General features: G+C 37.0%; 1 protein-coding gene and 1 long non-coding RNA gene across 8 annotated transcripts in view; one reads left to right on the forward strand and one right to left on the reverse strand.

Moving 5' to 3' along the window:
- Window positions 1-16,622, forward strand: part of LOC107592416 (uncharacterized) — a 22,332-nt gene extending 5,710 nt beyond the window's left edge. Inside the window, exons 2-3 of the long non-coding RNA XR_001609976.1 lie at window positions 15,344-15,349; window positions 16,611-16,622. This is a non-coding gene — a long non-coding RNA (uncharacterized lncRNA). The remainder of the gene's footprint in view (window positions 1-15,343; window positions 15,350-16,610) is intronic.
- The window catches only part of LOC107592415 (sodium bicarbonate cotransporter 3), a 65,673-nt gene that overhangs the window by 37,272 nt on the left and 9,836 nt on the right, over window positions 1-18,565 (reverse strand). For 3 of the 7 annotated variants that reach the window (XM_016281919.1, XM_016281921.1, XM_016281920.1), the window contains exons 1-2: window positions 15,019-15,299; window positions 3,784-3,865 (exon numbers count right to left, since the gene is read on the reverse strand). In XM_016281919.1, the coding sequence (XP_016137405.1) occupies window positions 3,784-3,865; window positions 15,019-15,084 (148 nt within the window). In that variant the 5' untranslated portion in view covers window positions 15,085-15,299. Of the gene's footprint in view, window positions 1-3,783; window positions 3,866-15,018; window positions 15,300-15,334; window positions 15,465-18,565 lie in introns of those variants that run through there. The other 4 variants (XM_016281923.1, XM_016281922.1, XM_016281917.1 and 1 more) reach the window with 3 other exon arrangements.

The raw sequence follows: 18,565 nt of genomic DNA on the forward strand, positions 1-18,565 counted from the left end.
TATGTATAGTTTCATAAAACTGAAGTCAAAACATTCTGTTTTTGCTTCAAATTTCAAAATTATACAGTCTAATTTAGATTAAAAACTGCTCATGTTGCATGTATGCAGCATCTTTGTTTGGATCATGATTAAAATGCAGTGGTTGCCTCTAATTTTAAATGGAAAGAGCACCGACAAAGCCTTAGTTTGTTTATATGAAGAGATTTATTTTATTTGTGTTACTTATATATTTGATTTGTTTTAAAATTTCAATGTAGTTTTGTTATTTACATTTACATTATATTTAAATTTTGTAATTTAGCAGACGCTTTTGTCCAAAGCGACTTACAAATGAGGACAATAGAAGCAATCAAAACCAACAAAAGAGCAGTAATATGCAAGTGCTATATTAGTATATTATTATAGTGTTATATTTCAATTTCACAAAGAAATGTGCAGCATTTTGTCCAAACAATAATAAAAGGACACATTTAATTTATAATTTGTCTTAAATCTCATTTTGTTAAAAAAAGAAAAAGTGAATCGAATCGTGAGTTGAGTGAATCGTTACATCCCTAAAACCCATACTTCACCGCAGCCTCTTTCAGTTTTGGGGGGTTACTCCCTTCAGTCTCTTCTTTAGCAGGTAAAATGCATACTCTATAGCAGTGGTTCTCAAACTGGGGTACGCGTACCCCTGGGGGTACATGAGATGACGGAGGGGGGTACGCGAACAAAATTCTGAGTTTTGGCATTCAATTAATTCAACCCCAACTTAAAGTAACATTAAAATCGAACATGTATTTCCGACAAGCAAAATGCCGCTTCTAATGTAAAAACCGGAAAATGGGAGTGCTGTAAACGGTAATATGCATGATATCCAATCAGCTTACCTCATCTTCTGTGGTCAAAACTTATTGCATCCACACAAGCAGCGTGCATGTGATAGGATGCCCACCTAATATGCTGCTTTAGCAAATCACGCTGCTGTTCAATGTATCTTTAAAGTAGATCTTCACATAATAGCATAAAGAGCCAATATTGACACGGACTGAGATCGATTTAAACTCTCTTCGATACAGACACACTCTGTGATTGTTCTGGTATTCATGTTTAAGATACGAGCAAGAATGCAAATGTCCCTGAATATCCAAACAATGGCAAATGTGCCATTAAGTTTTACAACAGTTCAACAAAAAAAGGTAATATTAAGTGAACATTTTACATTTTAAATGTAGCCTACATTTTAAAGGGGTCATATGATGCGATTTCAATTTTTCCTTTCTCTTTGGAGTGTTACAAGCTCTTGGTGCATAAAGAAGATCTGTTAAGTTGCAAAGACTAAAGTCTCAAATCCAAAGATATATTCTTTATAAAAGTTCAGAGTCAGCCACACCTACCTAAAACGGCTCGTTCTAACACGCCCCCACATATCTACCTCACTATGTGGGAAGATTTGCATAACGACGCCAAATGTTCACGCAAAGAAAGAAGGCGTAACTTTTATTCTCACTGTAGTATTGTTGACGCTGCAGCCATGTCGTGAAGACGCTGTGTGTTTCGTTGTGAAAGCGAAACTACTTTGTTTGGTCTTCCAAAAGAGGACGATATCCGCTTCGTCATGCCTAGAGCTGATCTGTGCTGGTCGCTGAGGGAATACATCAACTTTCACCATGGACTAAGCAGAGTTCAGCCCGGGGCCGTCACATGTGGTTGCCGCTCATTCGTCGGATCCGCCGGGCGCGTCGTTCTCGACCCCGCCGCCTTTGCTCACTCTAGCCTGGCCTCAGCTCACGCTAAGCCAGGGCTTCCGCTTCCGCTAGCCCGGCCTCAGCTCACTCTAGCCCGGCCTCAGCGCATGCTAAGCCAGGGCTTCCCCTCACGCTAGGCCGCAGTGTTTTTCATTGTGAAAGCGAAACTACTTTGCTTGGTCTTCCAAAAGAGGACACGACTACAAATCAGTGGTTAAGTTGTATTTACAACACTGTTCCAGAACAGTTTAACCCAAATATTCAGATGTGTGCAGCACATTTTATGGAGGACTGTTTACTGATCCTGGGAGAGTAACGTTAGACTAAAATGATTCAGTTCTGACTCTCAGTCTGTAAGTACGTTTTCATTTAAAGGATTTGCCACTGATGATTCAAACGCGAGTTTTGGGCAGTAGAGTAGCACTTGTTGTTTGTCATTTCTCTGATCACAAATGCAGACAGAGTTTTATGTTTACGCGGCGCGATGCAATGCAACGCGTAAAAAGACAGTATAAGTCATTATAATCAGTAATTATGTCCACACAAGTTTCCGCAAGTGAAGACAGCAGAGAAGCGCTCTCGCTCAGCCCAGTGGAGTGCATCGTTTTGTTAACTTTGTGGTTTATTATTTTGAGTCGTCTGGGACACGGTAACATTCGGCCCTCTCACAATATATTGCTTTACAGATCTATCACTTTTGCCACTCAGAAATGTTCACGCAATCATGCTTCACGTATCAGAAGTTTAGTGCTCCGACACTACATGCGTGCCACGTCCGATTCATTTTTAAATCAATTTCTAAATAATTGTAAAAGTTTTTAAAGTTCCCTGTTTTATTGTTGTGATTTTTTAATGATTATTTTACTTCCTTTTATGTAAAGCACTTTGAATTACCATTGTGTATGAAATGTGCTATATAAATAAAATTGCCTTGCCTTGCCTTGCCTATAAAAACGTTAATGCCCTGGCAGTGGCAAATAGCTTTGGTTTTATATTTAATTTGATTACATTGTTATAAGTTGAGATTTACAAGAAATATTTTAACTGCTACTATGTAAAAGGAATACTGCTGTAAAAAAGCACCTTATTTGTTTAAAGTGTTTGCAAACCAAATGTTATTGCACTTTTGTTCATACAGCAGTACTTTTAAATGAAAAAAGTGCACAATACACTACTTTTGAATTCATTATTGAATGTTGTGCATAACAATGCGATTAAAAATTGTAATCGTTGCCCAGCACTAATATATATATTATATACACACCATAAGTGACTTCTTTCAAAACCCAAACTTTTGTACGGTAGTGTAAGGCCAACACTTTTTCACACCACTGTATATATATATATATATATATAAATACATTATACCTTAAAACGGATTTAATACCTAAAATAAGTAATTATATTTTTATAATCAGTGTTACAAATTGTAATTTTTTTTAATGATTTGTATCATTAACAGGCGTTTGTCTGATTTAAGTAATTGTCTAATTTGAATTATTTACATATTAATCAGTACATATCAGTCAACCGCTACTTCACGCCAAATTAAATATGCCATTTATATTTGCTAAAGGGTGTGCAACTCTCATGCTAGTAAGGGAATCAGTTCACAGACTATGAATGCCATAATTGTAATATGTTGGTCAGAGGTCCCCTCTCACTATGCACCTAGTGCCTCCTTTCCAAGATGCACAAGCTTCCAGAACACATACAGAAGGCTGACAGCAGGATCGGATCACCTGGAAACATACCGTTGACCCATGGGATAGCCCTCACAGAGGAAACACGGTGGGGGTTAAGACATGTTTAAGGTCAAAAACCTCAATGAACTCAGCCAGAGAGTGAAATAAGGTTGGGGGGGAGGAATGGTTTTAATAATTGTCCTTTAAAACACACCCAAAGTAATTAGTGAAAACGCCACAGACATTTACTGTACACCTCCATGTGCCAAAAGACCAGATGGTATGCTTGAGGATAAGAAAAAAACAACGCAAATGATTATGAGGGGTAGGTAAAGAAGGGGGTTATGTGAATGGAGGGAATGACTTACTTTCAAGTTCCTCTTTTTCAAAGTTTGTGTGGATGGTAGAGCTGGTTTTCCCCTGATCAACAACAGCTTCCTCATCATTGCCCTGAATAGAGAGAGATAAAGAAGGATTAATTTTTGTCACACCAGAGTAAACAAACAATCCATGGCAACACGAGAGGGTGCCATTCCAGTTACTGCTGCCTATGTCTGGCTATAATTGAGAATTGTGCAAGAGTTTATACCATAAGTGGGCTTAAGACTTTTGTTTTTGACAATACGCTTCTTGGCACAAAACTGAAGGGAACAAGTCACAGAACAAACAACTAGAGTTCATTTTGTGTCACATGAACCAAAACTCAGGAACAACACTATTACCTCAGCCAACATGAACATAGTAGATCAGAATCAAAATACAAAGTGCACATCCGCATAAATATAAACATAAATAGTGATTCTTGGTCAGCCATTATTGCTCATACTAACAGTTAGGAATCGGAACAAACCTCTAACTTAAAATATTCAACTTTGGCATGGACTGTGTGGAACTCATCATGTAACTGGACTGTAACTGTAGCTACAGACATAAATAGCCAAATTAAATAACAGCCCATTACAACAATTATAAATATAAAGAATGATGAATATTTGGGCTTTAGTAGTTATCATAGCAACAGCAACAACAACAACATTCTATTTGTGCATTTCTTTTTAAGATGATTTATTGTAATGATTAGAGCCTGGCCGATATATTGTTTTGCCAATTTTATCGGCCGATAGGAACCTGTCGCAGATATATCGGTATCGGTGAATATGCCGCCGATATATGAAATTTTTTTTTACAGAACATTAAACGCAGATAAAATTATTGTAAATGGTGTAATTACGTAGTTTGTCCAGCAGAGCTCCATTGTTTGCTACTGGCGACCTGGATGAAATGCTGTAAAGCTTAAGTGTATGGAATACCATTGAAACTTTGACCGGCCATATCTCCGTAACGCCGTGGCGGATCCGCACCAAATTCAGGGGATCCCCCCCCCGCGTTGATAGCCCCCGGGGTCCAGGAGTTACGGGTGGTTAAATTCGCGGCTGGGTGCCGACTGATCTGGCAATCGTCGGAGGCTACCGACGCGCGGAGGGTGGTGTTCGAGAGGGTTTCACGAGCTGAAGGGATCCCCCGAATCTGGTGGAGATCCGCCACCGCATTCGCGAGATAGCCCCGGGGTCCAGGAGTTACGGGTGGTTAAATTCGCGGCTGGGTGCCGACTGATCTGGCAATCGTCGGAGGCTACCGACGCGCGGAGGGTGGTGTTCGAGAGGGTTTCACGAGCTGAAGGGATCCCCCGAATTTGGTGGAGATCCGCCACCGCATTCGCGAGATAGTGACACCAGCCAACACTTTCACTTCAGTAAGGAGGTCTCTTGTTCAGGCAGCAGCATTCAAGCATTGTCTTATTCAACATGTATGAAGGGAGCATACATGTTACATTCAAAGGGCATTAAAGTGCGCGAGACGTGAATTTAAATTGTATTTATTTACAGAGGTTGTTTTCCTCCAGGAACTGAGTTTGACACCCTTGGTCTAAATGTTATTTGTGTAGGCTATTTTACTTTTAATTTAATTAGAAGTAGGCCAACAGCACCCCCTACAGATTAAAATGCCTTACCGAACAGGCGTTAGAACCCGGGGGAGGCTGTCGCTGCTGCCACTGCACGTGCTATTACTGTTTACTCAATCACACACCAAACACGTCATTTTGTACATACGTTGACAGATTAAATGCAGCGATCCAAACAGTCAATCGAAGCATCATTCAGACAAAACTTTGCTTCAAGAATGAGCCACACTGCTGACGTGATCTAATCACTAGCACACCCTGAGCACATGTGAGGTAACGTATCGGCAAGACATATCGGCATAATTTTTCATATCGGTGCCGATATTTACATTTAAAGCCATTATCGGCCGATTCCGATATCAGTCCGATAATATCGTGCATCCCTAATGTATATATATTCTGTTTATGTATCCTATATTCTATATATAGTACCAGTCAAAAGTTTGGACAAACGAATGGGAAAGTGTCCAAACTTTTGACTGGTACTTTACTATAATATACACAAAGAATATCGACCGATATATTGATATCAGCCTTCTTTTACTCCCCAATATCGGTATCGGCCCCCAAAAAACCCATATCGGTCAGGCTCTACTAACAACCCTCTACATTGCGAGTAAATCACTCGCATATGCGACTAAATATTCACTCTGGGCGACTAAATGATGCCTAATATTAGTCAATGGCTAATAAATTCTCAGATATTACTCGCCAGTGTGTGAGCTGGAGGCTAAGTATAAGTTTAGCACAGATATATTTTCACTCGCCGAACACTCTCTGACTGAGCGCTTCAGAGTTTCACTCTCCGTCATGCGATGTGCTATTTTTCAGTTAATCTGAATGGATGTGCAACGCACCTGTATTTAACGTACCGTGAACTCTAGAGTGAAGGCACACAACTCGCCGTTGCTTTGTTTCACACACACGCAAAGAGAGAGAAAGAGAAAATTGACACACTTCATGTAAACGATATTCCTTGTTGTATTTTCCTGTCAAAATAACAGCGTTCCTTTGGAATTCTTCAGCTTTTAAAAACTGCCACTTTCTCCGGTAGTGGGTGGAACTAATGCGCAAACGGCAATCTCATTGGCTGGCGCTGACCTATTATCGTCCCTGTTTTGATTTCAGCAAATCAGTTTGAGCGAAGCACACAACCTGATTAATATTCATGAATCCAGCAGCTCATTAATCCTTAGTGCGTTTTATATTGCTCTTATTAGTAAAATTCGTATCATTACTATCTTATCAGTATTTTTGTTCGTTTTTTCCCTTTTTTTTTTTTACAGAAACACTGAATGACCAAAAAGGCACCACCACCAGTCCAAAGTTCAGTTAAAATGACTAAAATGCATTCATACATGGTTATCAAGTTTTAATTCTAATGACTAAATTTCTATCATTAAATAATATTGATTATCGTATTATAATGCTTGTCTGGCGAGTAAACTAAAAAATTTACTAGTCAATGATGATTCAATTACCAAGGTGTCCATAGAGGGTTGAGTAATGATCATGTACTTATTGTATCAAGAAGCTGAAAAAACGTTTCTGCTTATCAGTTATTGGACAGTTACATTTAAATATAAAAATATGATGAATTGCCATCAGTCACCATTCAAAGCTTTGTCAGGAAGTTTAAAAAATCTAGTATTTTTTTTTAACCTGTGCCCATAATAACACGTCTCTAAAATAAAACGTGCTTTGAAACTCTATTATCATCTAACAGCTGCTGTCTTTTGGCACCTGTCTTGTGTGCAGAGAGGCAGGATCTGAAACGCGGCGGGGACACATTAAGGCATGAGTCTTTGAAAAATAATGATTATCTCCTATAAAGTGAGGGGAACATGGCCCCCTTAAATAATAATGGTTTCTACACCCTTGCTTATCGATGCGCCATCATGAGGGTCTAGGACACAGGACATTTCTATAATGTATAATTTTGTCTAAGACAGGGCTTAGACTAAACTTCTTTAAATGCATGATGCAGATGTCTATTTCCAGTCTATATTACATCTACTGCACGATATTTTCCTACCACTTGGGTTTAATAGGTTGAGTCACATTTGGAGACAATATACTGTAAATGAGTGACTATAATAGTTATGCCACCCACACACTTTATACAAAGACAATGAGCTTTAATTGAGCCCAAACAAAGTTAACTCCACGTCCTCCATTATCAGGACCAAGCCACAATCTACGGGCACCATGATTATTGTGAAATAAGAAACATTTTCCACTTGCATCCTAGAAGAGATCCTAAAGTACTCTTGGGACACAAGAGTGCACCAGACAACGTTGTCCCAAATTTCCCAAGAGAAATCTGCATGTCTGTGAGAACATTTTGCTGGTTGCTGTAGAAGGATCTGGTGTATTCGAGACGGTGATTGTGCGACATTTTTCCAGATGCGACCCAGGGTATTCTCAGGACTATGCCTGAGTCCCTCTACTGCATATTTGTTTAAGTTCCCCAGACAATAATCCAATTCCCACAATTCCCTACATTGCTAATGCACAGGCCAAATCTCCAAATAGAACGCTGCATAGGTCTGTGACAAAAAAAAGTAACCTCTTTCATTCCAGTGATAAAATTTTTTAACACTTTTCAAAACTGTCTGAACATGTGCTATTTTTCAGTTAATCTGAATGGATGTGCAACGCACCTGTATTTAACGTACCATGAACTCTAGAGTGAAGGCACACAACTCGCCGTTGCTTTGTTTCACACACACGCAAAGAGAGAGAAAGAGAAAATTGACACACTTCATGTAAACGATATTCCTTGTTGTATTTTCCTGTCAAAATAACAGCGTTCCTTTGGAATTCTTCAGCTTTTAAAAACTGCCGCTTTCTCCGGTAGTGGGTGGAACTAATGCGTAAACGGCAATCTCATTGGCTGGCGCTGACCTATTATCGTCCCTGTTTTGATTTCAGCAAATCAGTTTGAGCGAAGCACACAACCTGATTAATATTCATGAATCCAGCAGCTCATTAATCCTTAGTGCGTTTTATATTGCTCTTATTAGTAAAATTCGTATCATTACTATCTTATCAGTATTTTTGTTCGTTTTTTCCCTTTTTTTTTTTACAGAAACACTGAATGACCAAAAAGGCACCACCACCAGTCCGAAGTTCAGTTAAAATGACTAAAATGCATTCATACATGGTTATCAAGTTTTAATTCTAATGACTAAATTTCTATCATTAAATAATATTGATTATCGTATTATAATGCTTGACTGACTGATGTTAAGAGTGTACTTTCAGATATTTAAATATTATTTATATATAATTTTTTTTTTATCAGTCTGGCGAGTAAACTAAAAAATTTACTAGTCAATGACGATTCAATTACCAAGGTGTCCATAGAGGGTTGAGAATGATGTACTTATTGTATCAAGAAGCTGAAAAAACGTTTCTGCTTATCAGTTATTGGACAGTTACATTTAAATATAAAAATATGATGAATTGCCATCAGTCACCATTCAAAGCTTTGTCAGGAAGTTTAAAAAAATCTAGTATTTTTTTTTAACCTGTGCCCATAATAACACGTCTCTAAAATAAAACGTGCTTTGAAACTCTATTATCATCTAACAGCTGCTGTCTTTTGGCACCTGTCTTGTGTGCAGAGAGGCAGGATCTGAAACGCGGCGGGGACACATTAAGGCATGAGTCTTTGAAAAATAATGATTATCTCCTATAAAGTGAGGGGAACATGGCCCCCTTAAATAATAATGGTTTCTACACCCTTGCTTATCGATGCGCCATCATGAGGGTCTAGGACACAGGACATTTCTATAATGTATAATTTTGTCTAAGACAGGGCTTAGACTAAACTTCTTTAAATGCATGATGCAGATGTCTATTTCCAGTCTATATTACATCTACTGCACGATATTTTCCTACCACTTGGGTTTAATAGGTTGAGTCACATTTGGAGACAATATACTGTAAATGAGTGACTATAATAGTTATGCCACCCACACACTTTATACAAAGACAATGAGCTTTAATTGAGCCCAAACAAAGTTAACTCCACGTCCTCCATTATCAGGACCAAGCCACAATCTACGGGCACCATGATTATTGTGAAATAAGAAACATTTTCCACTTGCATCCTAGAAGAGATCCTAAAGTACTCTTGGGACACAAGAGTGCACCAGACAACGTTGTCCCAAATTTCCCAAGAGAAATCTGCATGTCTGTGAGAACATTTTGCTGGTTGCTGTAGAAGGATCTGGTGTATTCGAGACGGTGATTGTGCGACATTTTTCCAGATGCGACCCAGGGTATTCTCAGGACTATGCCTGAGTCCCTCTACTGCATATTTGTTTAAGTTCCCCAGACAATAATCCAATTCCCACAATTCCCTACATTGCTAATGCACAGGCCAAATCTCCAAATAGAACGCTGCATAGGTCTGTGACAAAAAAAAGTAACCTCTTTCATTCCAGTGATAAAATTTTTTAACACTTTTCAAAACTGTCTGAACAACTAAATACTCATAAATCCAAGGCACTCGAGTAGTGTGAAAAAATTAAAAAGCCTTTATTCACATGGCTTTAAAATTTAAAAACAACACATTTGTGCACGGATGCGTTGCGGCTAACTCGCCTTCATCAGGGTGTCAATTTAGTTCATTTAAACAATCAGTTCGTCACATGACATAGTCACCAGAACAGGTATCAAAGCAACAACAAGAGAGTTAATTATAATTATAATCATTCCCAATAAATTCAAAACAATTAAATTACAAGCCATTACAATTAGTCAAAACGTACATAAACAATGCATGCAAGCTGTTATCAAAGGCAAAGGAGGCCATTTTTGTTATTATGTGAATAAATACTATTTAGTTGTTTAGGTTTGTTATTTGCCTAATAAATGACAATAACATTTTTAGATTTAAACATTTTTTTGACAGATTCCTAAAATATTTGTGTTTTCTCTATTATGACAGGTGGTCTAATAAATTGTTAAGCACTGTATGTTTTGTTTTACACATTTGTTTGAAGGACATTGGGCAGAATGTGGAATAGTATGTTTTTGTCACCCCAGACAATAATCCAATTCCCACAATTCCCTACATTGCTAATGCACAGGCCAAATCTCCAAATAGAACGCTGCATAGGTCTGTGACAAAAAAAAGTAACCTCTTTCATTCCAGTGATAAAATTTTTTAACACTTTTCAAAACTGTCTGAACAACTAAATACTCATAAATCCAAGGCACTCGAGTAGTGTGAAAAAATTAAAAAGCCTTTATTCACATGGCTTTAAAATTTAAAAACAACACATTTGTGCACAGATGCGTTGCGGCTAACTCGCCTTCATCAGGGTGTCAATTTAGTTCATTTAAACAATCAGTTCGTCACATGACAGTCACCAGAACAGGTATCAAAGCAACAACGAGAGAGTTAATTATAATTATAATCATTCCCAATAAATTCAAAACAATTAAATTACAAGCCATTACAATTAGTCAAAACGTACATAAACAATGCATGCAAGCTGTTATCAAAGGCAAAGGAGGCCATTTTTGTTATTATGTGAATAAATACTATTTAGTTGTTTAGGTTTGTTATTTGCCTAATAAATGACAATAACATTTTTAGATTTAAACATTTTTTTGACAGATTCCTAAAATATTTGTGTTTTCTCTATTATGACAGGTGGTCTAATAAATTGTTAAGCACTGTATGTTTTGTTTTGCACATTTGTTTGAAGGACATTGGGCAGAATGTGGAATAGTATGTTTTTGTCAATAAAAATGAATTGCCATCAGTCACCATTCAAAGCTTTGTCAGGAAGTTTAAAAAAATCTAGTATTTTTTTTTAACCTGTGCCCATAATAACACGTCTCTAAAATAAAACGTGCTTTGAAACTCTATTATCATCTAACAGCTGCTGTCTTTTGGCACCTGTCTTGTGTGCAGAGAGGCAGGATCTGAAACGCGGCGGGGACACATTAAGGCATGAGTCTTTGAAAAATAATGATTATCTCCTATAAAGTGAGGGGAACATGGCCCCCTTAAATAATAATGGTTTCTACACCCTTGCTTATCGATGCGCCATCATGAGGGTCTAGGACACAGGACATTTCTATAATGTATAATTTTGTCTAAGACAGGGCTTAGACTAAACTTCTTTAAATGCATGATGCAGATGTCTATTTCCAGTCTATATTACATCTACTGCACGATATTTTCCTACCACTTGGGTTTAATAGGTTGAGTCACATTTGGAGACAATATACTGTAAATGAGTGACTATAATAGTTATGCCACCCACACACTTTATACAAAGACAATGAGCTTTAATTGAGCCCAAACAAAGTTAACTCCACGTCCTCCATTATCAGGACCAAGCCACAATCTACGGGCACCATGATTATTGTGAAATAAGAAACATTTTCCACTTGCATCCTAGAAGAGATCCTAAAGTACTCTTGGGACACAAGAGTGCACCAGACAACGTTGTCCCAAATTTCCCAAGAGAAATCTGCATGTCTGTGAGAACATTTTGCTGGTTGCTGTAGAAGGATCTGGTGTATTCGAGACGGTGATTGTGCGACATTTTTCCAGATGCGACCCAGGGTATTCTCAGGACTATGCCTGAGTCCCTCTACTGCATATTTGTTTAAGTTCCCCAGACAATAATCCAATTCCCACAATTCCCTACATTGCTAATGCACAGGCCAAATCTCCAAATAGAACGCTGCATAGGTCTGTGACAAAAAAAAGTAACCTCTTTCATTCCAGTGATAAAATTTTTTAACACTTTTCAAAACTGTCTGAACAACTAAATACTCATAAATCCAAGGCACTCGAGTAGTGTGAAAAAATTAAAAAGCCTTTATTCACATGGCTTTAAAATTTAAAAACAACACATTTGTGCACGGATGCGTTGCGGCTAACTCGCCTTCATCAGGGTGTCAATTTAGTTCATTTAAACAATCAGTTCGTCACATGACATAGTCACCAGAACAGGTATCAAAGCAACAACAAGAGAGTTAATTATAATTATAATCATTCCCAATAAATTCAAAACAATTAAATTACAAGCCATTACAATTAGTCAAAACGTACATAAACAATGCATGCAAGCTGTTATCAAAGGCAAAGGAGGCCATTTTTGTTATTATGTGAATAAATACTATTTAGTTGTTTAGGTTTGTTATTTGCCTAATAAATGACAATAACATTTTTAGATTTAAACATTTTTTTGACAGATTCCTAAAATATTTGTGTTTTCTCTATTATGACAGGTGGTCTAATAAATTGTTAAGCACTGTATGTTTTGTTTTACACATTTGTTTGAAGGACATTGGGCAGAATGTGGAATAGTATGTTTTTGTCAATAAAATTAAAATAAAGAAAATTGGGTTTTAAAAAAATCGCTTAAATTGAAAAAATAATCGGCCAACTAATCGATTATCAAAATAATCGTTAGTTGCAGCCCTACAACCTTCGCAATCATTGCACAATCCAGGGCAGAACTATAAAACAAACAATAGATGCAAATATGTCCTCTGGGCAGCTGCATGACAAGGATGATGTAACCAAAGTCAGATCACATTCACAGCTATTCTTACCCCGAAACTATTTCAGGCTACATTTTTCTGAGCTCACTCAAATGGAGCACAGGGTAAAAATAAATCAAGCCATAACCAACTGACATTTGCATAATACACTGGCCATCATGATGTGAGAAAATGTGGTACAATAGTACCAGGGCTGCCACATGTCCGGAAACATCCATGAGGTTAAATACCTGTAAGTGGTACCTCACAACAGAGACGAGACTTTCAAGAATGTACACCTGCAACATCTACATCTATTTTTTTAACCTTATATTATTTCCTAAGCAAGTTAATAAGCAGAAGTTAAAAGCAGCTCGTAAGTGTATTTACTTGTCTCATTAGTGTGTAGTGCAGTTGTTGTTGCTAGGAAACGCTTGTTTTGTTTACTGTGTGGAGACGTGCTGATATCGCGTTTGGTCTCGTTCTGTATCGCGTATCTTGTCAGTGTCTGCGCTTGCTTGGCCATTTGTTGTGGAGAAAATAAGGAAAGTGTGTCCAGCTGAATTAATGTAGTATTTTGTTAGAAGGGTATAAAAAAAACTGTACCTCTGAGAGCTTAATATTCAGTAATATATTTATTTGACTACACTGTGGAATTAGAAAACTGTTCTTAGCTGAGTAATGACACTATTGTCTTCAGTTGAGCTGCTTATTACTGAATTGAACTTTTGTAATTGATAAACATTACTGAAATGAATTCATCCAACACTGTACTGACTGGAGCTGAATAATGGCACTATTGACTTTTTAGAGTTGCTGTGCATCAAAAATTGGATTGGTCTTAAATTGATGAAGTTGGCATCTAGGGCTGAAACAATTCCTCGAGTAACTCGAGTACCTCGAATACAAAAAATCATGGAGGCTAATTATTTTCCTCAAGGCTTCGTTTAGTCAATTTACTGTAACTACACACGGAACACTGTGTTTCCCCACGGACCATTATTACTGATGCACAAACCTATAAACGCAAAACATATTTAAACCGTAAATCAATATGGTGTCTAGTTATGATGTCCCTACGTTAGCTATGTTTTGTGAAAGACTAAGCGCCATTCATGTTGATCGTCTCATTCTCTCTCTCTGTGGCACACACACAGACACACTCACCATACAGTTATGCATAAAAAATACCACAGAAAGTTAGTCAATATCACACAAAGAGTGCCAGTTTTCACCTCTAAAAATCAGCAAAAAATATCAGTATTCAATGTTTTATGTTTAAAATAAAATATTATTTATGCATTTGTAACTGCAGGTTAAATGCATTCATGTCCCTATGAGCTGAATAAAATAGTGTAAATAGGCCTACATCTAAATGCCTCTTCAGATACAGCTTCTGTGTTTCCTCTGCATTGCAAAGATGAATTTTGTTTATGCTGATATCATTTGTTTGGTAATTTATTTGTTTGATTTTGATTGGCTTTGCATCCTGGCCGCATCATCACCTCGGGTGTGCATTATTTTTCTAATAATTCAACAGCCTGTCGTCAATTATTCCTTAATTAGGCTAATGCATATACTTGCCAGCCAATCAGAATCAAGTATTCAGACAGACCATGATATAAATATATACAGTATATACATGTAGCTAGACTATATGCAGTGAGATGTGAGATGAGTATTTTCTCTTCCAGTACATTCACAGAGAGTCCTGTGTATTTAAAAAAACAAAACAAGGTGGCCCTGTCCCGTCACGGGCCTCTGTCCAAGCATTCCTGAGTGTCATGGCATTAGATATCACCCCAAAGGGCAAAACGCAGCAAAGGGTACAATGTGGACTTAGAATTTAAAACTGTCACGACACGTGACAGGCAAGGTGTCTTGAGACCACTGACACGCTTTGCCTCTTTTCAATGAAACGGCACCAGATTTCACTTGTGCAAATAAAATTTCACACTATACTGTGTTCCCAAGGCAATGTTTTGAAACAGAACACACCGAGCAAACACTAACACCAAGCCAAAGTATACTGAATGAGTTACGTAGAATCTGAATCATGCTCCAAGCTTAAGAAAAACTGAATTAGATCAGATACACAACAGTGAGCACAAATACATACCGATAATATTGTAGCTCCTCTGGTGGTCCTCAGATTCACAATGTCTCCCCAGAAGTCCTGCATCATTCACAGACCATGGGGAGGGACTTTAAAACTTCGTCACTTGGAGAAAATCAGACAGCACTTAAGACCCCAAGAGCTTAAATGATAAGGTCCAGAAACATTGATCATTCAGCCAGCTCATAAAAACAGTCGGCTACTAGAGCTAACGATGAAAAACAATCAAAGGTCAACCTGAAGCATTAAATAATTTAGTTAAAATCAAAAAGGACTGAGACAAGCTACAATCAGGATCTGTGGGGAAGTCTCTACGCACTTCCTTAAGGTGGCAGTCTGCTTCTACCAAGATCAGGAGCAAAAGCGTCTCTGTCACAACTGACTAGGAAGCAGAAGTGAGAGAGAATCCTGCAAGATGCTGCCAGTACACGCTTCTCACGCTGACGTCGGACGGGTCTCACTCCTGGTTGCAAAGACCTAAACATGAGGTGTTATTTATATCCGAGTGTGAGGGTGTGTTGTTGTGAGCGTGCATGTGTTTTTCCACGAGTAGGGGTGAGTGCTTAAGTTCAAACAGCACAGGAGCTATACATGGCCTGAACGCTGGGAAGCTGCCGGGACAACGTGCCATTGCCCTGAGGTGTTAAAGGACATTCAGGGTTTGAAATAAAAAAAGCAATATCACAGGCTACTACTAAAGCTAGGATAATCACATTATAATCAACAAATCTGTCTACACTGCACAATGAATCTCTTATTTACACAGTGTCTACGCCTTTTTGATTATTATGGGGATGTTCTATTTTTGTTGCATCGCTTAATAATATTATTATAATAATATAATACAGTGTAAAATATATTGGAAGTTACATCACTGCAAGCAAATGGTGTGACAAGTATCAAATATAAAATCAGATTGCTTACTAGACTAATTTATATGCCCCTTACTCACCATTGCATTGCAAAAATAAAAAAACACTGCAAAAAAAACTCAAATTCTGCCATCATTTACTTATCCTCATGTTGTTTCAAACCTGTATAATGAATGTTGAACTCAAAAGAAGAAGAAGAAGAATGTTGCCAATTAAACAGTTGCTGGTAGTCATTGACTTCTAATTTTTTTCATACAATGGAAGTCAATGGTAGGGCCCTATGAAATCATTTATTTTTCCCAAATTCCATTTAATTTTTTTCCAAATTCCGTTTTTTCCATTTAAATTTTTCTGGATTCAGATTTTTTTCTTAATTTAATTTTTCTAGACTGTTTTAATGGTTAAATAAAATGTGATTAATTAAAAAGTATGTCTAATTGACAAAACTCATGAAACTTACAATATTTAACAGCAATTATTAAGTTGAACAAATATTACATTTTTAAGGCCCTATGGAATGTGTTTTTTTTTTCTCAAATTCTGTTTTAATTTTTACCAAATTCAATTTTCTGGTTTTGTTACATTTTAATAATCAAAAGCATCTCCAATTAATTGATTTTATAGAAAATAATAATTTATTATTATTCTTTAATCTATTTCGTTTTTCAGAAATACCATGTTGTGTGTTTACATTTTTCTATCTATAGATTTATTTAACTATAGTTTTTACATTAAGTAATATTTTTCGGTCACAGTTTCTTCAAGTTAAACCAAACGTTTATTTTGACGGGTTGCTGTGAAGACCTTTAGGTTTCTGTATATAATATGACGAAACTTTTTCTCAAAAGAAACTGTACAATTCTGTCCATGTTTTCCGCACCGAGGAAATCATATGGTCCTACAATGGCTACCACCAACAGTTTGGTTATCAACATTCTTCAAATGATCATCTTTTGTGCTCAACAGAAGAAATAAACTCATACAAATTGAAGGGGAGTCTTGATGACAATTTTCATTTTTGGGTGAACTATACATTTAAGCTAGCTAAATGAACGTGGCAAAAATGTTAGAGAAAAGAAATCATTTACATTTCTTTCAATAAAAGCAAGTGTAAAAAAAAATCCAGCAAAAAGTTCTGATATCAAATGTGATAAACAGAACAAATGTTTCATGTACACAATGCTATTAAGCAAGTAGGGGCAAGCACACTGATACTATGCTCATGAAGAGGAAGAACGCACACCTGTTGCCCCTGACAACAGAGTAACCTTTGTGGGAAGTCAGTGCCATTCAGCCAGTGAAGCTGTTAATGCCTGTAATTAAATTTGAGAAGCTACGCAGTCTATATGAATGGAGAGGGTTTAAGCAAAGAATAATCAAATAAAAAAGTCCCATTCTAATCTAGGAGGAACCACTGTTAGATGGAATGTCTGAAAGAAAATGTGGATGCATCAAGAATTCACTCATTAATATTAAGTGAATATTATCAGTTGAAGGGCTGGGCGATTTTTCAGATTTTATCGATTAATTAGAATTTAAAGTTTTGCCACGATTTAATTTTTTTTATAAATCGAGGAATTCGCGATTTTTTTTCACACAGAATGTGCTTTTGTGTTGAAAAGATGTGATGCGGGCAGTGGAATAGGAAAAAATGCAAGAAGATGGGAGATGAACATCTTTTAATAACTAGAGCACCGCGTTTTTAGAATGCCGTTTCATGCATGAGATGCTGTGAGACACACGAACGCAACAGTCAAACGCGTCCATGTTTATATAGAATAAACAATGGAAAAGCAGTGCAATCGAATAAAAAACCTGTAAAGAACTTCTACTGTATGTCTGATATTTGACAGGCTGAAAACTGCTGTTATAGTTAATAACAGTCTACTGGTGTTATACCTTCAGTCATTTTGAATTTGAATTACGTTGACTTTTAAGATTTTTTTAAAGCCTTTTTCTCATATTATTTCTGAACACATAATATGTATAAGACAAGTTTGTACAAGATGTAGTTGTAGTTCATCCATCTTTTCTGCAAAGATATTTAACAAGTGATTTGTTTTAGGGCTGCACGATTAATCGAATGTGATTGTCATGCGCATCTTGTCAGTAAAGCCGGTTCTGTAATCAGTAGTAAATCTCCATCACATGCTTTCAGATGGAGGAAAAAATGCAAGAAGATGGGAGATGAACATCTTTTAATAACTAGAGCACCGCGTTTTTAGAATGCCGTTTCATGCATGAGATGCTGTGAGACACACGAACGCAACAGTCAAACGCGTCCATGTTTATATAGAATAAACAATGGAAAAGCAGTGCAATCGAATAAAAAACCTGTAAAGAACTTCTACTGTATGTCTGATATTTGACAGGCTGAAAACTGCTGTTATAGTTAATAACAGTCTACTGGTGTTATACCTTCAGTCATTTTGAATTTGAATTACGTTGACTTTTAAGATTTTTTTAAAGCCTTTTTCTCATATTATTTCTGAACACATAATATGTATAAGACAAGTTTGTACAAGATGTAGTTGTAGTTCATCCATCTTTTCTGCAAAGATATTTAACAAGTGATTTGTTTTAGGGCTGCACGATTAATCGAATGTGATTGTCATGCGCATCTTGTCAGTAAAGCCGGTTCTGTAATCAGTAGTAAATCTCCATCACATGCTTTCAGA

The sequence above is a fragment of the Sinocyclocheilus grahami genome, unplaced genomic scaffold (genome assembly GCF_001515645.1).
Source record: "Sinocyclocheilus grahami isolate Dianchi unplaced genomic scaffold, SAMN03320097.WGS_v1.1 scaffold153.1, whole genome shotgun sequence".
NCBI lineage: Eukaryota > Metazoa > Chordata > Actinopteri > Cypriniformes > Cyprinidae > Sinocyclocheilus > Sinocyclocheilus grahami.